The 23,133-nt window shown below is 54.8% G+C and overlaps 1 protein-coding gene across 8 annotated transcripts; it reads left to right on the forward strand.

Moving 5' to 3' along the window:
• Positions 1-7,079: 7,079 nt before the first annotated feature.
• DDR1 (discoidin domain receptor tyrosine kinase 1) lies at positions 7,080-22,990 on the forward strand. Of its 8 annotated transcripts, XM_047732240.1 has the most exons (20): positions 7,152-7,322; positions 8,569-8,734; positions 11,414-11,552; positions 11,642-11,744; positions 11,941-12,169; positions 13,756-13,903; positions 14,136-14,244; positions 14,672-14,858; positions 14,961-15,207; positions 15,731-15,826; positions 15,943-16,094; positions 17,017-17,182; positions 18,203-18,313; positions 18,654-18,731; positions 19,429-19,673; positions 19,847-19,974; positions 20,218-20,436; positions 20,910-21,144; positions 21,721-21,870; positions 21,986-22,990. In XM_047732240.1, the coding sequence occupies exons 3-20, from the start codon at positions 11,456-11,458 to the stop codon at positions 22,124-22,126; spliced, it is 2,841 nt and encodes a 946-aa protein (XP_047588196.1). In that variant the 5' UTR covers positions 7,152-7,322; positions 8,569-8,734; positions 11,414-11,455; the 3' UTR covers positions 22,127-22,990. The 8 variants fall into 8 exon arrangements, with proteins under 8 accessions (XP_047588202.1, XP_047588196.1, XP_047588200.1 ...); XM_047732246.1 differs by lacking the exons at positions 7,152-7,322; positions 11,414-11,552 and adding an exon at positions 7,080-7,145; XM_047732244.1 differs by lacking the exon at positions 11,414-11,552.
• Positions 22,991-23,133: the final 143 nt, after the last annotated feature.

The following is a 23,133-nucleotide window of genomic DNA, read 5'->3' on the forward strand; positions in this document are numbered from 1 at the left end:
TCTGACTGACTTATTTCACTTAGCATAATACCCTCTGGCTCTATCCATGTCAGGGCAAATGGCAAGATTTCAATATTTTGATGTCTGCTTAATATTCCATTGTGTATATATACCACATCTTTATCCATTCATCTGTCAATGGACATTTGGGCTCTTTCCATAGTTTGGCTGTTGTGGGCATGGCTGCTATAAACATTGGGCTGCAGGTGACCCTTCGAATGGGGTAGGCCATTATTGTCTCAGTTTCCTTTCTTACTAGGTTCAAGCTGTTACTTTTAAAAAGATAAAATTAGTAAAGTTCATTATAAAGTACTAAAACATAGCAAAAAATACAAAGCAAAACTTTCTTTCCTCTGCCTTCTGTAGTCCTCTTTGGCTCACTCCAGATATTGTTCTATAGCATTCACACAGGTCTGCCTATGCACATGCATGTGTATGCACAGGCACACATATGTGTATTTATGGACATTTATGCTCAAGTGCCCAGTCTCTACTTAGAGGCTTTCTCTAGTGCCATGAGAGCTCACTTAGCCTCTGAAGGCAGACTAGAAGTTCCAGGGAATTAACATCTCCAAGGGAATCCCCACCAATGAGGGATAGGAGTTGGAGGGTGCTATGGACCTGATGTTTGTGTCCCCCTACCAAAAAGCCATATGTAGCCGCCTTAATGGTATTTGGAGGTGAGGCTTTTGGGAGGTATTTAGGTTTAGATGAGGTCATGAGGATGGAACCCCCATGCTGGGATGAGTGTCCTTATAAGAGGAAGAGACCAGAACTCACGCTCTCTCTCCACAATGGGAGGACACAACAAGAAGGCAGCTATGTGCACACCAGAAAGAGGGCTATCACTAGACACCAAATGTGCCAGGACCTTGATCTTGGACTTCCCAGTGTCCAGAACTGTGAGAAAGAAATGTTTTTTTGTTTACGTCATTCAGACTGTGGTATTTTATTATGGTGGTCCAAACTGACTAAGATGATGGGAGATAACTGCTTCATCCCTAACGGGAACAAATCTGAGGAGCATTCTATATAGTTCCTTAGAGGGCTCACAGTTTTAAGTCCCAAGGTCCCCCAACAGTAGTCCACAAATTAACACACACATTATTGGCTCTTCTTCCCTCTTTGTCTCACTCCTCCCAGCCCTTCGTTTCAGCTTCCTGGGCTCCAAGTGAATGACTTTTACACAAGTCATAAGTTCTTGTCTCAGGACATGCTATTGGGAAACCCCCAGCCAAAACCACCGTCATTTTCATGGCTCCTCACCACTATTAATGAACACTTCACTGTCTTCTTTTTCTTTCTTTTGCTATTCTTAATTTCCTTCCTTTCTTTAATCTCAAACAAGGTAATGGAAACGTTGTAGACATCTTTGCACACCTGTACAAACATATCCATCTAGTATAAATTCCTAGGGGTAGAATTGCTAGGGGAATTAATGCACACTTAACTTTTTCATAGACACTTTCCTTAAAAAAAATCTGTGTACATGTATTTGGGGAAAATTCTACACACTCTCACCGCATTTCCTGATTCTGTCATATCAGTTCTGCTTGGAGTTTTCCCCCAGGTACCTGCTCTATGACTTCCTCACTCTCACTTGCACCCCCATCTCAATAGCCCAGGGACCCCCAGTTCCAACTTCCTTTCACTGGATCTTGAAGGTGAGAAGATTTCTGGTCCTTAACTGGAATTTGATCATTATAGGTTGGCTTTGGAGGCTCCGGAAGGCCCAGGTTTAGTTTAGCCCTGCTTTAAAACTTGAGTAACGTATGGACCATTTTGGAAGAACGACAATTCTCACGGACTTGATTTAAATTATTTTTACAATTTAAATGTGTACAAGCCCAGCTAACCATGAATTTTTGTACTTCAATACTTGAGCAGTTATAAAGCTGAAGAAACAAAACAAAGTAGAAATAAAAACACATAAAAGTAAGAAGACAATTTTTTTTAAAGATTTTATTTATTTATTTGACAGAGAGAGATCACAAGTAGACAGAGAGGCAGGCAGAGAGAGAGAGAGAGGGAAGCAGGCTCCCTGCTGAGCAGAGAGCCCGATGCGGGACTCGATCCCAGGACCCTGAGATCATGACCTGAGCCGAAGGCAACGGCTTAACCCACTGAGCCACCCAGGCGCCCAGTAAGAAGACAATTTAAACAAACTAATTTGATTGAACGAATAGCTGTTTCTCTGAAATGAAGTTGCTGCTGGCAGGATGAACACACACTGCTTAATACAGGTGCTCATGAAATTGACACAATAATGCACTGTGTGCCTGGTGATGACTCAATTCTCCCCACTCTTGTGTCTATTCAGATTGCTAAGAAATCTTTGTCAGTACATGTTCCCTGGACTTCACTTGGTACAAATGCAATGCAGACAATTATAGAAGTGCTAACTTGACTGTGAGAAGGAAAATGCAAACATGAACAAACACAGGTACTCACATCCAGGGCTGGGATCAGTTATTTATGATCCAGAAAATGCTTAAATGCTTTTTAAAAATTACCAGAGAAACAAAAACATGGAATTTAATCCTTTTCATGGGGCGTCACAGGTTCTCAGGAGTCCAGTGACCTCGGTTTGAGAAATGCTATCTTAGTACTGACCTTGACTTCTGGTGTGACCTTGAGCAAATCTTTGGCCATTGTTGGATCTCTGTACATTCTTCGTACACAAACAAGAATGATTGGAGCCACCAGTATTTTTGGGAGATGAAGAATGTTAAGAATATTTTCAAGGACTAAAAGGAAGGGATAAGGCTTTTTACAGACTCTAGATTTGGGAAAATAATGATGGCTAAGACCCTCCAGTGCAGCTCTGGCTTTGGAGTAAAAAAGACTCGGGTTTGAATTCCAGATCTGCCAGTTGCGTGGGCGTTATTTGACTTCTCTTATACTGTTTCTGTCCTGGTAACAGTGGGCATATATCAAAATGCCACATCACGGAGCTGTGGCGAGGGCCAAATGAGATGACTCAGGAAAGTGCTGAGGGCAGAGCCTGGCCCTAGCACAGCTCAGTAATCAGCAGCGTGATCAGGAAGAGGCCAGGGGCTGCTGACAACAGAAGAGAGAAAGAGTCTGAGATTCTGTCTATAAATAACAATATTTCTGATACATGACTATCAGGATATTTCACCCCAATGAGACCTGCAGCGACCCTAAGCCTCCACTCAGCCTTTCTTTTACCTCCTTCCCTATCTGCCCTTCCAAGCCCAGGGCTGGAATCTCTTTCTCTCCAGGCTTTCAAGTCTTAGTCCGGGAAGTAGTGTTGGCACCTGGGAAGCGAGCGCCCCCACGTGGCCGTCCACTTTTACAGGGACCACAGCCTCTCAAAAGAGTGAGGAAAGGTGGAGTTTATAGGGCCCGCAGGACTTATGAGGCTCAGGTGTCTAGTCTAGCCTCACAGAAGTTGTTCTGGATCCCCTCCTGGTTCCCTCCCCCTTTTGGGAGAGAGAGCCAGAGGAATTTAGGAGAGGAATGGGTGAGAAGCAGCAACTTGCCTCAGATGAGGCAAGTTACAACCTCTCCAGCTCTGTTCCCCTTTTATGAAGAGCCCTGTGCCACCCACTTCAAATGCTCCAGAGGAGACAACAAAATAATAGGAGAAAATTCCAGAAAAATATCTAGCATGTGCACTGCTTTACTGTAAAATCTCAGCATTTCCTCATGTATTTTTGGCTGGGGGTGGGAGGTGAAACACTGGCTAGATGTGGACGGGATACATTTGGGATCCACTCCTCCCACCCCCTCAGCTGTTGCTCTGCCAGAGGCTGCCAACACTGCTGCCAGAAACCACCTTTAAAATCTATTCATGCCATTTCCCAGCTCAGTATCCCAAGGTCCTTCCTCCTTACCTTCAGAATAAGCGAAACTACTAATGAGATTACCTCACCTTACTCTGCCTCCCTGGGTTTACTCACCTGAGCAGACCCTGTCTTCCAGTCACAGCTGCATTCTCATATACTCATGTTCATGCCCCCCTTCTTCAGCCAGGAGTGGCCCTGCCTCATTTCAGCAAATCCCTGTCTGATTTAAGGCCCAGTTCAAGCTCCAACTCCTTCCTCCATGAAGTCTTCTTGACCTTGACTCAGGAGGACCTGGGCTGCTCCTCCCCCAGGTTTCCGCAGCCCCTTCTAGCTCCAGGTGATTCTATCTTCTGTGATTATAGACACACACACACACACACACACACACACACACACACACACACAATTACACACATACATATATGCATATACATGTCTGGCTTCCTCTCTAGACTGTAAATGCCTGGAGGACATGGACTGGGTTGTGTTCCTCAATGTATGTCTCAGAGTGCTTGCTTTCAGAGGCCTGTCCTGCATAAACCCTTAGTAACTATGGAATCAACTGGGAGGTGGAACTCAATGATGCAGGGACACGGGAGGGAGCCCCAGAGGGAGGTCGTGTTAGTGGACTTCCAGCTGGTTGCTTCCATGAAAAGCGCCTGTGATTTTCAGATGCCATCTCCTATTATCACAACAGACTCCAGGGGCAGGTATTATCACATCTGTCTTACCGGTGAGGGAACTGGGATGTAGTAGGATGCAGCAGGAGAGGCTAGATGGTGAGTGGCAAGTTCAACCCTAGCCGCTGAGAGGCCAAGCCTAGCTTTCTCCCCTCCCCATTTGGTACTCTGCTTCCTTCCAGCTCTGGGAGAGGGGCTGTGACTACCTCTGTCCCTGCCTCACCCCCTCCCAGCCTAATCAGTCACCTTTAGCTATGAGGATCATATTTTCCAAACTCAGAATTGGTACACTATCTGACAAGGACATCTGATTTCTGAGCTGACAGGTCAGCATATGTTTGAAATTGGCGCTGGTCTTGAAAACTGAGGGTGTCTTTTGCAAAATCCGGAGAGAAGGAAGTGGATTGTTAGGGACCCAGAAGGAGGCCTCAAAAAACTGCAGCCAGTCAATGCTAATCTCTCTTCCCTTGCCTGGATTTTCCCCCTTTGGCAGGGTCAGACGCCCCCTGCCTAAGTAAGCCCTCAGTCACAACTAGCCAGTGCAGCTTTCCCCCTGCTGCCTCCCTCATCTCCCTTTGTCTGGGGTCTCTTTGTCTGGGGTCTCCCTTTGGTTCAGTTTTGAAGTCCTCTGCCCCCTCCCCTCCTTTCTTTTTGGCCCGGCTGCTCCCTTGCTCTCTGCGGGGCCAAGCGGCTCGGGGGAGGGGAGCGGGTCTGGGTTGCCATGGTCACATCGAAGCCGGCCGCAGCTGGCCCGGGCAGCTGCTCCCAGCCCCCCTGATAGGCGGATAGGCGGACAAAGCCAGGCGTCTTGGCAGCCCCAGACCTGGAACCCCAAAGGCCTCAGACGGGGGGACTGGGACCCAGGAGAACACTAAACTGGAGGTGAGAGGGTAGACACCAGAGCTCAACTGGGAGGGCAGCAGTGGGGACTGGAGCTGGGCTCACACCTCACCAGGAGGGACCTGGGGGTCTGGCTGGTGGTGTGGGAGGAAGGCAGCCTGGCCACAGCAGGAGGAGGCCAAGGAGGCAAGTGGAGTTGGAGGCCGTGGTGTGGCAGATGGGCTGAGGGACTCAGATGGCCCCAAAGGGAGGTCTGGTGCCTCTGTGTCCTGTGGCCCAGAAACAGGTTCCAGCCAGCCGTTAGGTCTGTGTCTCTTCTGGTCTGTCCCTCAGTTACCCCTTCCTTTCCTAGCCTCTTATATTTATCATCTCCCTCTGTCTCTTCGTTTCAACCCCAGTGCCTCAGTCTCCCTCCTCTTCCCCCATCTCTTGGTTTCACTCCAATCCCTTTTTTTCTCCTTTGCCCTTGTTTATTGTCCCCTTGGACTGTCTGTGCCTTTTAGGCCTCCTCACTTTTCTGCCGTACTAACTCCAGTTAGCAGCTCTGACCAGCTCTCTTCTCCCCAAATCTCTATATCCCACCTTCTGCTGTGTGTGCCCTCATCCCCTTCCCCGCTTTCCTTCCTGTGACACCACCCCCCAACTCCTCCCTCATCCTCTGAGTTCCATCCATTCTGTGTGGTCATTCCTCACCCCCAGGCTGCCCACTGCTGAGCTACCTCATTTTCTCCCCATACTATGTCATCTTTCCTTCCTCCTTTCAACTTCTGGGCCTCAGTTTCTCATTTGTACTTGGTGGTACCAAGGCCTGACTCATGGTCGTGGTCTTGCCACCACCCTCTCCTCCTCCCCACCCCCCGCCCCAAGTCAGTTCTCATTCTCCCCAGCTGCTGACTGGGCCTGCTTGCTCCAGAGGCAGCTGCATCTCTTGGGAAGGGGACTGCAGCGAGTGCGTGTGGGCCTTTCTGGTCCATCCTCCCTCTCACTGGTCCTGCTGGGCTTCCCTGGGTGATTTGCAGGCCTGAAGCTGCTGCTCTCTCCTTCGTGCCTCTCCTCACTTTTTCTGAGCTCTTTCCCCTCCTCTCCTTCCTGGGCAGCAGGAGGCCATGGGCTTGAAGGGGAGTGGGGGAAGCTCGAAGGGAGGGCATGGATGTGGGAGGGCTGGGCCATCCTTTGGGGGCTCAGGAAGACGCGGGAGTTGGGAGTGATGCAGCAGATGTGGGATGGGCTCTAGGGCCATGAAAGGCTGTGTGGACTCTCAGTCTTTGGCACTGCTCTAGGGGCCCCTCGATAGCTGGGATTTCCCTCTCTGGCCCCTGGGAATCTCGGCTCAGAGCCCCGCATTCCAGCCGGCTCCAGCCCCCTTTCCGATGTCACTTGACTCCGCTGGGCCCCAGCCCTGCATCCCTCCCACTCCTCCAGCTTTGGGCTGGGGCGAGGTGGGCATCAGCGACTAGGAATTTCTCCTGGGGGAGAGACCAGGGGACAAGAGTTTCAGGATTCTATGGTTTCCTCTACTCTCCCCACTGGAACCCTCTGGCTGCGCCATGCCACCTGGCCCGGGAGCGTGGGCCTGGGGTGTGGAATGTCCCAGCGGGGTGTGAGGGGCTGCCGCTCCTTCCCTGAGGCGTCTGGAAACAGCCCAGCCGGGTCTGCCAGCCCAGGGTTCCTCTGAGCACAGTCCCTGGAAGGAGGGGTCGTGAGTCTGCCCAGGTGAGGTTACTGGGGAAACATCGGCTCCACCCCTAGCCTGGCTCCACCCCCGGCCCAGCCTCTCCAGGGCCCAGATTCCCCAGCGGCTGTCTCCAGCCGGGTACGTGCTCTCGGGAACCCCCGGGGGTTTGGTCGGAGAGGACGGTGAGAAGAGGCAATTCTCCGAGTGACCATGGGGCTGTTTATTAATGAGTCCCGTAGCAGCTGAGCGTGTTGCAATTGGTGTGTCCCTGGTGGTTTGGCGCTCTTGCCCATACCGAGGGCCAACTTCTTCCTGGTACTACTTTTGTGTACTTGTCTGGTTGTGACTTAGTGTTTCTTTCTTGGGACTGTGGTTGGGACTGCACGTAGGGGGTGAGCTGATGTCCGCTGTGAGGTGCAGTGGGGCGGGGATCTGCAGTGGACTCATAGATCTTTCTGAGCCAGTGACATTGATAGGTGGCTGACAGGTGTGGGTGTGGATAGATGGTGGCCTGAGGCAGTGCCCAGGGGGGCGCAGCACTTCCCACCACAGCTCTCTCTCCTGCTCCCCTCACCCAGACTCCTTGCCCATCTTCTCTGTGACTCCTGTTCCTGGTTCTTTTGGGCTTTGTCCAGTTTTCTCTTTGTCTCCGTTCCCCACAACTCCCTTACCTTGTTCAGGCCCATGCCTGCCAGTGGTCAGGGTCTCCACCTCACCTGGGCCCAAGGGAGGCTTGCCCTGAGGACTCCTGGGCCTTGAGCAGGGAGCCCAAGGGAACCAGGCCCTGGAAGTCTGGGCTGCAGGGTCCTATAGAGGACTGGGGGGTGGAAGGTGGAAGTAGAGAGAGAATGGGGCTAGGAGAGAGTTGGGGGGCGGTTACATCAGGCTCTGGGGCAATCTGGGTTGGGGTGTAGAGGACAGGAGGCCAGAGGATGCCAGAGAGAAGCAAAGGTTGGTGGTGTGGAAAGTGTGAGTCTGGGGCGCCTGGTTGGGCAGGTGAGCCCTGCTCCCTTCCTCCATCCAAACTCCTGCTGCTGGGCTGGGCACAGGGCCTGTGGGAACCTGCTCCTTCCCTGTGCCCTGGGGCTGCCCCCTTCACCTCCCTCTCCAGGAACTGAGCCCAGAAAGGGGGAATAGGGAGGGAGCCATCCCCTCACGGGGCCTGGATATGTGGTAGGCCCCAAGCGGGGCCTCAGCTTCGTCTGTTCCATTTAGTGGGGACCCTGGGGCTTGGGGGGTTGGGCCGCGCGGAGGCGGAGGGGGCTGGGCGCGCAGCGTCAAGGGGACCACGGCGTGGTTACCTGGGGGAGGCCCGGGTGCGCGGGGGAATGCGGGGTGGGCGTGGCGCGCAGAGGGGAGAGCGAGGCCGGGAGGGCGGCGCCGGGCGTGGGAGCGGCGGGGAAGACGCTGTCCGGGAGGGGGAAGGGCGGCTACCCCGGCCAGCCGGCGGAGGGCGGAGGGCGGAGGGCGGCGGGAGGGAGGGAAGGAGGGGGAGTCCGGCTGTGGGGAGGCGGCGCCTGGGTCCGAGCCGCCCCAGCCTTGGCTCCTCTCCCCGGAACAGGCCCCCGACAGCTGCTCGCGGGAGCCGCCTCCCGACACCCGAGCCCCGCCGGCGCCTCCCGCTCCCTGCTCCTGGCTCCCTGCGCCTCCCCCGCCCCTCGCCCAGCCGCCGAGGAGGCCCCGCTCCGGGGTCGGACGCCTGGGTCTCCCGGGAAGAGCGATGAGAGGTAGGGGGTGCGGCCGGAGGACCCCTGCGGGGCGGAGGGACAGAGGCCGAGGCCGGGGGCTCCAGGGGAGGTGCGGCGGCCGGGTGAGGGCTTGGCGTCGGAGGCAGGACGCTCCCGGGCTGTTCTAGGTTGCCCAGCTCCGCCAAGCGCGTCCCTGCCCGCCTCCCCAGTGCGCTGGCTTACTGTCTGAAAATGGGGGGGGGGGGCACCTCCCTGACCTCGGAGAAAGTGTGTTTCAGCATTGAGGAAGGACCCTTTACTCAGTGTGAAGGAACTGACGCCCAGGAAGGCAGGTGCTCTTGTGTGGCCCCATTGAATCATCCCCTCTGGCCCCTGGAGAAGCGGGTGTGCCCTCCTATCAGGCCAGTCCCTGCGGGCATCTACCTGCTAAGTGCTAAGTCTCTGCCCAGTCAGCTCCCAGTGGGACAGCCTGCCCTCAGCCCAGCAGAGAGGCACTGATACCTAACCTGCCAGTGACAGCCTCTGGATGGTCAGTTGGTTCTATCGTGAGGCTGTGTCACTGCCTGGTTCGCCCCATCCTCAGTGTCCCCCCCCCCCACACCCCCTCGATCCCCTGCTGGCTGGACTTTCCTTCCCAGCACCTCTACCTGCAGCCAGTGCTGTAGGCACATGGGTGCCTCAGAAGTGAGTGCTACAGTGGAGACAGGTGAAAGCTGAGAGTCTGGAAAAATGGAGCAGTGCCTCTTTTTCTCATGGCCCTTCCAGCCACCACCTTGACTTCTCTCTGGCTTGGTCTTGGTGTGTATTGGGAGGTGGGCCCCAGTTGTCTTGGGATCCTGTGTTTGAGAGCCTGAGTGTATGTGTCTCACGGTGTCCTCTAATGGTAGGAGCATGTGTTATCTGTCATTTCACATTCACGGATGTCTGAAGATGGCTATTCACTAAGTGATGGCCTGTGGATGGAGTTGATGTGTGCATGAGTGTCTGTGATTGCCCCAACTGGGACAGATGTGTGTAACACATTTAAGTGTCTGTCTCTAAAAGTCTGTGAAGAGTTGTCTTTGACAGAGGGGTGTGTGTGTGTGTTACAATTAGCCCCAGGGTTTACAGTCAGCTCTGCAAGTTTGCATGGCTGATGAGTGGGGGTGGGGTGGGTTCGTGGGCGGTAAGGGGTGCACAGAGCTGTGTGGCTGGTGTTTGTGGTGGGGGGTGGGGATAGGAGAGGAAAAGGAAGGACCTGCAGCAGTGACCAGATCCCTGCTTTGTAATTGGGGTAGGGTAGGGCGGGGTGGGGTTGGAGTAGCTCTTCTCAGCCTGTCCTCTGTGTGCCTGACCCAGTGGAGAGAAGTAGGGTGATTGGAGTGTTGGAGGGATTGCCCCAGACATCTGTGTGTTTCTCTGCTTGGCTCTGTGCCCTGTGCTTCTGAGCCTGCTCTATTTACCTCTTGCTTTGTGTTTCTCGCCCCGTCTCCCCCTGCCTCCTATCCTTTGCCTGTCTTTGTATCTTTGCCCGGGGCTCCTCTAGCTCCGTCTGGCTCCGATGACTCATCTGGGATAGGCATGAAGGTTACCCAGGGGAACAAGGGCCCCGCTGTTCCCGAGAGAGGTGGGGGTGGAGAGCAGCACCCAGGAATTCCAGGCCAGCCGCCTGGGACCCTGCAGCCTGCTGCCCTGCACGTGGCTCCTGGACCTCCGAGGGACCAGGTGTGATGCCTCTGGTTCTAGCTCTTCTTTGATGCCTTGGTGCCCCCCGCAACTCAGTCAGCCCCCTCAGCTGCTGCTTCAGAGCTGTGGGGTCTCAGCTGCCTCTTACATTCCTGCCCTAGAGCATGATGGGAGCAGCTGGAAGAGGACAAAGGGATGGGGGAGTATCCCCCCACTCTTCCTACCTCCTGGGGTGACCTGGCCTCCCTGCCTGTAGACCCGCCCTCGTCTCCAAGGCAACTCAGGCCTTTCCTCAGCACTGGGCTTCTCCTTCAGAGGCAGCCACCTTCAGAAAGTGGGAACTGTGGGGACAGGATGTCTGGGTCTTAAGAAGGGAAGCAGAATGAGGAGAGCTGGGATAGCAGGCTTTGGATCTGATGGCAGAGGTGGGGGAAGGGCATTAGGGGTGGCCCTAGGGGTCCTTCGGGATTCCAGGGCCTGGGGAGCTCAGTGCAGACCTCCAGGAAGAGGAGAGGTCAGAGCAGCTTCTGCTGTTCTGCAGAGGGTGGATAACCTGGATTCACAAGGAGATTCCAGTTGAAATTGTTTTAGGTAGTGTGTGCCATCCAGGCCCTAGTGAAGAGCAGGGATTCTCGGACTTTCATTGGCATGGATCACCTGGGGGTTGTGTTAAAATGCAGATTCTGATTCAGCAGATCTCGGGGAGGGATGAAGTTCTGCCTGTCTCCCAACTGCCTGCGTGCTGGGGGGCTGCCATTCTTGGGGTGACACTGGGCTTAGTGGGGCTATAGAGGACAGTGAGATTGGAAAACCCTGGGGTCCCCCACTTTTCTTAGAATTCTGGGATCGTAGGTGGGGAGTGGACCAGAGTTTAGCCTGGCGTCTGGCACATGGGGAACATTCTAAGAACACAGCTGATGCTGTTAAGCAGCTTTTGCTGTTGTCACTTTACTTCTGTTATTCCCAGAGCAACCCATTCTGCCTGTTTGTCCTTGGCTGTGACTCAGGCTCCTTGACTTTCACTCACCCTACCCCTTGTTTGCTCCCCTGCAGAGATGCTGCCCCCGCCCCCTTAGGCCTGAGGAATCAGGAGCTATGGGGCCAGGGGCCCTCACATCTCTGCCGCTGGTGCTGCTGCTGCTGCTCTTGGTGGCAACTGGAGATGCTGATATGAAGGGACATTTTGACCCTGGTGAGGAACCTGGCTCCTGGGTCCCTGAGGATGGGGCTTGGGAGACAGAGCCAGGGGCCTTGACCCTCTATATGTCTGTGTTCACCCAGCCAAGTGCCGCTATGCCCTGGGCATGCAGGACAGGACCATTCCAGATGGAGACATCTCTGCATCCAGCTCTTGGTCAGATTCCACTGCTGCTCGCCACAGCAGGTAACTGGCACACCTGGGGCACCGCTCTGGAGGGAGCTCCTGGGGCCTCTACCTGCCCTTCCGAGTCCTCTGCCCAGGCCCAGAGGCTGCTCGGAGGGCCAGTGCCAATGAAACCCCACCCTGCATCGTGAAGGGCTTGAAATACTAGAGACAGAGGCAGACCAGATGTTCCTTGTGACCTCTTGCTCCCTCCCAGGCTGGAGAGCAGCGACGGGGACGGGGCCTGGTGCCCCGCGGGGCCGGTCTTTCCGAAGGAGGAGGAGTACCTGCAGGTGGATCTGCGGCGGCTGCACCTGGTGGCTTTGGTGGGCACCCAGGGGCGGCACGCAGGAGGCCTGGGCAAGGAGTTCTCCCCCAGCTACCGGTTGCGTTACTCCCGGGACGGCCACCGCTGGATGGACTGGAGGGACCGCTGGGGTCAGGAGGTGAGGCCGGTGGGGGCAGCCCCGAGGGAAGGTTGGCTCTACTCTTGTCCCCAGCTATACTATAAATGCCACCTGTCCACCCATGACTGCCGATTTCTACCTTCTCTAGCCCAAGCCTCTCTCTTGAGCTCCATCTAGCGTTGCAAACATGACCACCTTCTGGGCCCTTCCACCTGAATGTCTAATGGGCATCTCAAACCTACCGTAAACCTCCCAAGCTGAATTTGAATCCCATTCCCACCCCAAACCTGCTCCTCCCCCCAACTCAGGCGAGTTGCTGAGGCCACAAGCTAAGATGATGTCTCGGATTCCTCTGGTCTCTCACCTTCCTGCTTCCAAAGCACCAGCAAGGCCAGTCTGTTCTACCTCCGCATTTCCTGAATCCAACCATTTCTCACCACCGCCACTTCTACCACCCCAGGCCACACACCACACCATCCTAGGCTTAGATGAACCTGCTGGCCTCCAGAGTGTTCTCCCTGCTCCTGTCTGTTCCCACCTAAACTATCTCCACCTAGAGGCTTCGTCCACTGTGCCTGAGAAAATGCAGATCAGATGAGGCACACCTGGTCCATGACCCTCCACTGGCTTTCCACTATGGAACCAAAGCTAAGCTCCTTCCTGGGTGCAGAAGCTTAGCCTGGCCTGGCTCTTGCCCACTTCCCTTACTCCTCCCTCCTGTATTCTCACTCCACTTGGGCCCACTGGCTTTCTTGCTGTCCCTGGAAGGAACACGGATACATCCCACAGCTTTAGGACATTTTTGCTTGCCGGTCTCTGTGCCTGGAGAGCCTCTCCCCCAGATGTCCCTGGCTTCTCCTTCCACTCAGTTCCCCTCTAGATATCACCTCCTTAGAGAGCCTGCCTCCCACTGCTTCAGCCCCACCTGCCTCTTGTTCTGCACAGCTGTTTCTCCTACTGGAATCTCAGTGCGGCGTGGGGAGAAGGGAGGGACGGATGTTTACCACTGAGAACGTGCATGGCTGGCACAGAGTGGGCAGTCAGCCAATGCCTGCCGAGTGGACAGAGAGGATGGGGTGAAGGAAGAGGGGGAAGGTGGAAGCAGAGGTGCAGAGCTCTGAGAAATGGGTAGAATCTGTGCACGGTGGGATGCATGGCTTAGAGACAAATGGAGACAGGCAGGGTTCGGGGCTGACGCTGGAGGTTGAGGACAAAGCGTCAGGCTGAGAGATGTGTCAGAGGTCCTTTTTAAAAGATTTTATTTATTTATTTGACAAGAGACACACAGAGAGAGAGGGAACACAAGCAGGGGGAGCGGGAGAGGGAGAAGCAGGCTTCCCACCTAGCAGGGAGCCTGATGTGGGCCTCGATCCTAGGACCCTGGGATCATGACCTGAGCCGAAGGCAGCCAACCGAGCCACCCAGGTGCCCGTGTCAGAGGTCTTTGCTACAGCCCCTCATTTTAGAAATGCCTGGCTGTACCCCAGAGCCCTGGGTGCTCAACACCAGCCTTCATGAGTCTCCTTGTGGCTACTGTGTGCTGGGCCAGGGGACCGCGGCTGACTGGGAAGTGAGATCCAACCCAGAGCCTTTCCCACTCATCCACCCTAATTCCTGGGCCACAGGTGATTTTAGGTAATGAGGACCCTGGGGGCGTGGTGCTGAAGGACCTGGGACCCCCCATGGTGGCCCGGCTGGTTCGCTTTTACCCCCGGGCGGACCGGGTCATGAGTGTCTGTCTGCGGGTGGAGCTCTATGGCTGCCTCTGGAAGGGTGAGTCATTCAGACCCCCGAGAATTTGTTTCCTGGGCTGGGACCTGGGGAGAAGGGCCTCCAGAATCATCCTTCTCTTGTTGGGAAGCTGTCCCTCTGAGTGGGGGGCAGTGCTGGCCAACTTTGTCCCCTCCATGCCCGTGGGCCTGTGGAGGAACACAGGAAGGGACTGATGCAAGGGAGCGGGAGAGAGGCTTCCTGCCTCTAACATCACCTCCGCAACCCTGCCCAGACGGACTGCTGTCTTACACGGCCCCTGTGGGGCAGACGATGTACTTATCCGAGGCAGTGCACCTGAACGACTCCACCTACGATGGACACACCACACACACTGTTGGCGGGTAAGAGAAGCAGGCGGTGCAGGGCCAGGAGCCTGGGGTGGGAGGGAGGATGTAGTGGGTGGGGTCAAGAGTCTGGCCAGTGAGATGGAAGAACTGGGGAGAGGGACAGGTTAGGTGGGGCCTTGGGGACACAAGATCAGGATTGAAGGGTAGCAAGGCAACTACTAGCTCATGTGACACTTTGTGCGAGTTAGTAAAAGGCACCCCTTTTGCTAAGACACATCTGTTGGAAACTGTCGCCATACATACACACACCTTAGGCTGCATGGTGCCCCCTAGAGGTGGTGCCTCCGTGCAACCACGGCAATTCTGGGGGTGAGAGAGAGAGCCACAGTGGGGAGGTCGAGGCCCCGGGTGGCAGAGCACATGGATGGGTGCCACTCTCTTCTCTGCCACCCTCTGGTTCCTTTGCTGTCCTGCTTTCCAGGCTGCTGTATGGAGGTCTGGGTCAGCTGGCGGATGGTGTGGTGGGGCTGGATGACTTTAGGAAGAGCCAGGAGCTGCGGGTCTGGCCAGGCTATGACTATGTGGGGTGGAGCAACCACAGCTTCCCAGCTGGCTATGTGGAGATGGAGTTTGAGTTTGACCGGCTGAGGGCTTTCCAGGCCATGCAGGTAAGTGCGTCTGGCTCCTCGGAGACCAGGGTGGTTGCTCCTGGGGTGCTCACCTGGGCTCTCCTGGCCTTGACCCTGTGTCCCTCCTCCCTTCCCCCCCAGGTCCACTGTAACAACATGCACACCCTGGGAGCCCGCCTGCCTGGTGGGGTGGAATGTCGCTTCAAGCGGGGCCCTGCCATGGCCTGGGAGGGGGAGCCTGTACGCCACGCCCTGGGGGGCAGCCTGGGGGACCCCAGAGCCCGGGCTGTGTCCGTGCCCCTGGGCGGCCGCGTGGGCCGCTTTCTGCAGTGTCGCTTCCTCTTTGCTGGGCCTTGGTTACTCTTCAGTGAAATCTCCTTCGTCTCTGGTAAGCCCCTTGTCTCTGCCCAGTCCTCATCCTCTAGGATTGCCAACCCGCAGGATGCCAAAATATCCACTCCCAGCACCAGATCCATCTACCACTCGTGAGACTTCCCAAGCAGAGATGCCCAGAATAATTGGAACATCTCCCTACTCCTTCCCCCCAGCCCTATCTTTGCTTTATCAGCCCTTTCCTCATGACTGATACTGAGCTGGTAGGACAGTGTTGGCTATAAAAACACAAGTACTCTGTGCTGGTTGAGAAATAGCCTCTTCTCCAGGCCGCCTGGTACCCAAGATCCACACCTGGGGCTCTCTCTCTCTCTGGGAGTCCTGTATCTCCTCACAACCCAGCAGCTAAACACTTGACATCCACAATAGCCAGCCCCCTTCCTTCGGATGGGTGGGTACATATATTGAGTATCACCCCTGCTCCTAGTGGTAGAATTCCACAGGTCTCATGCCAGTAGCTTCCCTTTGGGGCCTCTTTCCTCTCTGACTCCATCCTTTCTTCTCGTCCTTCTCTATAGATGTTATGAATGACTCCTCTCCAGCTCTGGGGGGCACCTTCCCACCGGCTCCGTGGTGGCCACCTGGCCCACCTCCCACCAACTTCAGCAGCCTAGGTGAGCAGCCTGGGGCCTCCTCCCAAACCAGTGGGTCCTGTGCTGCCATTGCTACTGGGGCCACCCCCACTCGGGTGGGAAGCCTCCTGTGGTTCTGACTCTCCTGTCTCTGACAGAGCTAGAGCCCCGAGGCCAGCAACCTGTGGCCAAGGCGGAGGGGAGCCCAACTGCCATCCTCATTGGCTGCCTGGTGGCCATCATCTTGCTGCTGCTGCTCATCATTGCCCTCATGCTCTGGCGGCTGCACTGGCGCAGGCTCCTCAGCAAGGTGAGCGGTGTGGGGGTGTGGCCTGGGGATGTGGGGTGTGGGGGAGGGGTGAGGGGATTGAGGGGAGCAGGGGGTTACAGTGTGGAGAGCACAGGCAGGGTGTGGGTGTGGAGACTGAGGCCAGGCTGAGGCCAACGTGTATGGGGACGCCTGCATTAGTTTGGGTCCTGTAGGGACCACAGAACACAGTCTAATTAAGATAACCAGAGGTGGGCTCAGTAAAGTGCCAGGTTGCAAAGGAGTGGGCGGCCTTATGGAAATCGCAAAGAGTAGTGAAATTCCCACAGAACTGTCACCCTCATGGGCTGTGGGCATGTAAGATGAGAGGAGTGAAGTTACCAGAACCTGGAGGAGTGAGTCTGGGGAAAGGCTCCTTGAGACGGGCAGTGGACTTTGCTTCAAGGATACAGCTAGCCTGAGTCCACTTCTCAGGGAGGGGCTGGGAGACTAATCACCCTGACCTTACTTCCCACCTGCCCAACAAACTCCTCTCCAGCCAACCCAAACTGAGCCAGTTGATAAAGTCCACACTAGTCAACCTCTTGGGGTAGGAGCCAGATGGGAAAGGGGGAGAGTGGAGCTAGAAGGGCGGAGAGGAGCTAGAGGAAGAAGCCAGGCATACTCCAAGCCCCTGTCTTCCTGGTGAGAGTTTGGTGGGGGTGATATGCATGAAGGTTGATGGTTCTATAATTATCTGGTCAGATTTGGGTTGGAATCCCATTATGGGACATCAGGGGACTGACCTACATGCTCTTGAACCTTTGTTTCTCTAGAAAGAGAGTTAATAGTGATACCACTATGTGAAATAGAGCTAATAGTAGATACCACTATGCGACTGTTGTGGGGACTGAAGGGGAGAAGGGGACCTTGTCATTATTGAGCTGGAATCATGTGCAGTTAACATTCCCATTCCCACAACAAGGCCGAGCGCCGGGTTTTAGAAGAGGAGCTGACAGTTCATCTGTCTGTCCCTGGGGACACCATCCTCATCAACAACCGCCCAGGCCCTCTTGAGCCACCCCCTTACCAGGAACCCCGCCCTCGTGGGAATCCGCCCCACTCTGCTCCCAGTGTCCCCAACAGCTCTGGTAAGACCTGCCTTGTTCTAGTCCTACCTCCATCCTCTGCTTATTTTCTTATTGTATCCCTTTTCCTCTCTGTTTCCATTCCCTTCTTTTTCTGTCTTTCCAATTTCAACTCATTTTCTTTATTTCTGTGCCCTGGTCACCACACTGTATCACTCCCATGTCCTTACCTTACAATTTTTCTCAAGAATTTCCCATGTATTACCCCTAATCCGTGGTGGTCTCATTTTGTTTGTGTCCCATACACATTTCTCTCTTCTTTTTTGTGCCCTCTCATTGTATCTTCTAGCCTCTCTCCTTTCTCCTAGACTTGTCATGTTCATTCCATCCGTCCATCCTTCCATTATCCATCCTTCTATCTGTATTTATGTGTATGTTCATCCCTCTGTCCATTCACTCCTCTATCCACCATCTGACCATTTATCCATTATGCATCCATCCATAAATATTCATACATCTATTCACCCATCTATCATCCATCCAGCCAGCCACCCATCCAATCTTCCATCTCTCCGTCCATCCATTTTACCACCCATCTGTCCTCTGTCCGTCTACCAATCCATTATTCATCCATGTTCATACATCTGTTCACCCATTCATCCATCTGTACATCCATCCATCTACCATCCAATTACTGGATGCATTATCCACCCATCCATCATCCATCCAAATATATTCAAACATCCATTTGTTCATCTCTCCATCCATCCATCCACAATCCAACCATTCACCTGTCATCCATTCAGCCATCCATATATATTTATCCATTCATTTCTCTGTCTGTCCATTCATCCATTCAACCATTCATTTATCATCCATCCATCTACCCATCCACCTGTCCGTCTGTTCACTCATTATTCATCGAGCAATCCAGCACTCTCCAGATTCTTGTTTTATCCTGTCCCTGTCTCTTAGTACATTCATTCCCATCAGCCCTGGTCTTGCCCTATTCCAGGTCTCCTTGTCTGTCTAGCCTTGAGTCTCATCCCTTCCCCGTGTCTCCCCCCCTCCTTCTCCCGACAGCGTTGCTGCTCTCCAATCCAGCCTACCGCCTCCTTCTGGCCACTTACGCCCGTCCCCCTCGGGGCCCCGGCCCCCCCACACCCGCCTGGGCCAAACCCACCAACACCCAGGGTAAGCCCCTCTGCTTCTGGGCTCCTCCAGGCTCCCCATACCTTTACAGGGGCAGGGAAAAGTCCTCAGACCTTGCATTCCCTCCTCTCCCTGCTGTGGCCTCTTTTGCTCTCCTGAGCTCCCAAGGAGGAAGCTCTAATGCCCTTAGCCCTCCTCTGCTGTGCTTGTTCCTTCTTAAAGCCTTTTCCTTGAGCACAGGAGCAGAAAGCTCACTGGTTCTCAGCTCTGTCTTCCTCCTCCTCTTCCACCCCATCTTTTCTGCTCTCCAGAGCCAGAGAGGAGGTTGCTATACTGACCCCAGGTTCTCTTATAACTCCTCCTTTGTTTCCTCTCTCTCTAGAGCCGCAAGGAGGAGGGCCTCTCACCCTTGGTGCTTGCCCTCTCCCCCCCAATGTGTACTCTCTCTGCAATCCCAGAGGTGAAGGCTCACACCCTGCCCTTCCTGTCTGCTCCTCCTCTCCTTGGTGTTGCCTTCTCTCATTGTTGCTCCTTCCCCAGGGCTAAGAGGGAACAGCTCTGCTTCCTCTCCTCTGTCTGTAGATTCCTTGTTGTCCTGGCCGTGAGGAACTGTACCCCCTCCCCCTTTCTGTGTGCCCCTGTCTCTGCTTGTCTTTGAGCTTGGAGTATTGGGTCAGGGAGGGTTTGGGTAACCATGGCAGGGAGGAGCCAAGGCTGAAAGTATGTGTGGGGAGGTGCAGGTAGGTAGAACAGCTAAGTGAACAGGAGGGGCTGGCGATGAGTGGGACAAGGGCTTAGAAGGTAGGGGGTAACCAGATGACTGGCACCATCCTTCTTCTGATGGTGGGTAGAGGAATTCCTCTTCTAATCAAGACTTCTGTCAATGTTTCTTGGGCTGTGCTGGGATCCCTAGAGAATAGACGATGTCATTCTTTGTTCAACTGTTTCCATTGCCTTAAACTCTGGAACAGTTCACTCTCATCTCATGCCAGCATCTTCTCTGGTTTGAGGTTGGTGGGTAGAATACCAAGAAGATGGATCATAGACCCAGTCTCTCACCCAGCTGGGAGACAAGGGAGGCTGGGGTGTGGAGAACCATGGCTCTCAAGGGCTGCTTCTGATGCTTCGTCTTGTCTTCTTTCCCCTCAACCCTCCAGCCTGCAGTGGGGACTATATGGAGCCTGAGAAGCCGGGTGCCCCGCTTCTGCCCCCACCGCCCCAGAACAGCGTCCCCCATTATGCCGAGGCTGACATTGTCACCCTGCAGGGCGTCACCGGGGGCAACACCTATGCTGTGCCTGCGCTGCCCCCAGGGGCTGCCGGGGATGGGCCTCCCAGAGTGGATTTTCCTCGGTCTCGGCTCCGCTTCAAGGAGAAGCTTGGCGAGGGCCAATTTGGGGAGGTAAGGAGGATCCCTCCCCAGCTATCAGCAGTGTCTTGACTGTCTGGAGCTCTGATGTCATGCCCATATATCCCCATTGGTCAGAACCTGTCATCTGTGACTGTGTTATCCCAATTGACCCTGTGACCTCAGTGAATCATGTGACTTTCTAACAAATGAGCTTCTTTCCCCAGGTGCACCTGTGTGAGGTAGAAAACCCTCAAGATCTGGTCAGTCTTGATTTCCCCCTTAATGTGTGCAAGGGACACCCTTTGCTGGTAGCTGTCAAGATCCTACGGCCAGATGCCACCAAGAATGCCAGGTGAGGACCAGGGATGGTGTCTGGCGATAGGGAAGGGAGGCCATGAAGAATGGGGAATATGGTAGAGACCAATAGGGGGAGTGGCTGGGGAAGGAAGTTTGCATCTCAGGCTGATCTCAGGCCAGGTCTCAGTGTCACTAGTGAGTCAGCTTGTCTGCTGGGGTTAGGGTGCTGGTCTGCGTGAGCAGGAGAGAAAGGACAGATCAGCCCCACAGTGTCCCTGCCACCTCCCCACTTTTCTAGGAATGATTTCCTGAAGGAGGTGAAGATCATGTCGAGGCTAAAGGACCCAAACATCATCCGGCTCCTGGGCGTGTGTGTGCAGGACGACCCCCTCTGCATGATTACCGATTACATGGAGAATGGTGACCTTAACCAGTTCCTCGGTGCCCACCAGCTAGAGGACAAGGTGGCCGAGGGGGCCCCCAGAGACGGGGAGGCTGCCCCAGGGCCCACCATCAGGTACCCACTTACCCAGGCTGGCCCTTCTCTGAGAGCTCCCTGGGGAGGGGTCTCCTCTCCCCTTGCTCCAACATGGATCCAGCATGGGATGTGGGGGCAGGTAGTGAGGTTCGGGGGGTGGGGACTGGGGTGAGGAATACATGGCCATGTTCATCTGGGGACTAAGAAGCAAGAAGTTACTACAGGGGGTTGCTGAAGGGACTTGGACTCTGTCAGGAATCTCCCTCTGCTCTTGCTCACCCTCAATGCCTGAGTCCAGACAACAGAGCAGCAGCTCCCTGGGTCAGATGAGCCAAATAAGCATTGTGTGGGCACCTACCCCTGGCCTCTGCGTGGGCATTCCATCTCTGCACCAGCAGTAGACATGACCCGGTCCCAGGGAGTGGGCCCCCTGGGATTCCTCCCAGGAATCTGTGAGGTGGGTGAGTCTGGGACTGCCTCCAGGGACCCTCTCTCATTGGCTCTGTCCTCAGCTACCCCATGCTGCTACACGTGGCGGCTCAGATTGCCTCGGGCATGCGCTATCTGGCCACGCTCAACTTTGTGCATCGGGACCTGGCCACAAGGAACTGCCTGGTTGGGGAAAATTTCACTATCAAAATTGCTGACTTTGGCATGAGCCGGAACCTCTATGCTGGGGACTATTATCGCGTGCAGGGCCGGGCAGTGCTGCCCATCCGGTGGATGGCCTGGGAGTGCATCCTCATGGTGAGAGGCCCTGAGAGAGGCGGGCAGGGCAGGGCTGGGAAGGGGTTGGCAGGGGAGGACGGGGCGGGGGGGAGCACTGGCTGTTCTGTGGTGTCTGTCAAGTCACTTGCCTTCCCCGCACTGCAGTTTCCTCATCTCTGAAGTGAGGGTTTGGGCCAGTGCTCTGTAAGTTTCCCTCTGGCTCTAGGGACCAGAGAAAGTAGGGAGGAGTGGTATGATGGGAAAGGGTTCAGGAGCCAAGAGTGGGTATAAGAGCAGGAGTCAGGGAGCAAGAGAGGTAAGGGGAGACAGGAGGCTAGAGATAAAAAGGTAGGAGTTGGGAGAGAATCAGGACCAGAAAATGAAGGTCATGGTGGAAAGGAAGGGTGCGTAGAAGAAGGAAGAGTTCAGGGAGCGGACTAGAGCCTGAGAAGGAAGGCAGAGCCCGAAGGAGGGAGGAGCAGGCCTGTTGGAAGGGGCCAGCCAGGAGGAGTCAGTCTGGGGAAGTGCTGAGTGAACGGGGAGCTGTGGGGAGGTGAGGAGGGTCTCTGTTATCTGATGTCTTTCTCTGCCTTTGTTGCTTTATCCACACGCCAGGGGAAGTTCACGACGGCAAGTGACGTGTGGGCCTTTGGGGTGACCCTGTGGGAGGTGCTGATGCTCTGCCGGGCCCAGCCGTTTGGGCAGCTCACTGATGAGCAAGTCATTGAGAATGCAGGGGAGTTCTTCCGGGACCAGGGCCGCCAGGTCAGAGCAGAAGGGAGGGAAGATAAGGTTGTGGGTCTGGGAGGGCCAGAGCCTGTCATCTTGGGAGCTAAAGACCATTTGTTCCCTGCCTTTTGTCCACCCTGTCATAATGCAGGTGTACCTTTCTCGGCCCCCTGCCTGCCCGCTGGGCCTGTATGAGCTGATGCTTCGGTGCTGGAGCCGGGAGCCTGAGCAGCGACCACCCTTTTCCCAGCTACATCGGTTCCTGGCCGAAGATGCGCTCAACACGGTGTGAATCACACCCAGCTGCCCCTTCCTCAGGGAGGATTCAGGCAAAGCCAGAGGCAATAAACAAGAGGATTTTCATGGCACCCCCACTCCATTCCCTGTCCCAAACACCTTTCACCTCTGAAAGAGAGGCAGTGTGACCACAGGTAGGCTGGGCCTGCCAGGGAGCTGACGCCTCCCTTCCAGGGACATACTCTTATGCCCCCTTCCTGCTCCTCTCTTAGAAGCCTCCGCCACCCACCCAGCTGGCCCTGTGGATGGGATCCTCTCTGACCTCTTCTAGCCATCCCTGGAGGGGGGAAGATAGGGGCACATATAGGACAGACACTGGATAAGACCTATTGGAGCACCTGGGCCCCACTGGACAACACTGGTTCCAAGAGAGAAGGCTGTGGTCCCCCCAGCCTCTCTCTCCTTCCGTCACACACTGGATCCCATTGGCTGAGAATCTGGGGAATGAGGAGGACAAGAAGGGGAGAAAGATGTTCCCTTGTGCTAACTCCTGGAATTGTCCTTGACTTTGGCTTCTCCCTCCTCCATCCTCTGAAACACTGGACCTGGGGGTGATCCCTGTACCCCACCCCCAGTCATCCCCACTTCCCACCTGCTGTGTTTTAGCTAGAACTTCTCTAAGCCTGTATGTTTCTATGGATTAAATACTGGGATTAGGGGGAAAGAGGGAGCAATGGCCTGTGGCCTTGGGGTTGGACACCTCTGTTGTAGCTGCCATATTGGTTTTTCTATAATCACTTGGGGTTTGTACATTTTTGGGGGGAGAGACACAGATTTTTACACTAATATATGGATCTAGCTCAATGCAATTTTAATATCCTGCACTAGGCAGGTAATAATAAAGGTTGAGTTTTCCACAGGTGTGAGTGGATTTCTTGTGGTTTTGGTAAAATCTGCTTCCTGTGTCTGTTCCCAACTCATTTCCATTTCCTTCCTTCTCCTTTCTTCTCCTCCCCACTCTATTTCCTATTGTATCTTGCCCAGCACAGTGTTCTGTCTATA

Source organism: Lutra lutra, chromosome 6 (genome assembly GCF_902655055.1).
Source record: "Lutra lutra chromosome 6, mLutLut1.2, whole genome shotgun sequence".
NCBI lineage: Eukaryota > Metazoa > Chordata > Mammalia > Carnivora > Mustelidae > Lutra > Lutra lutra.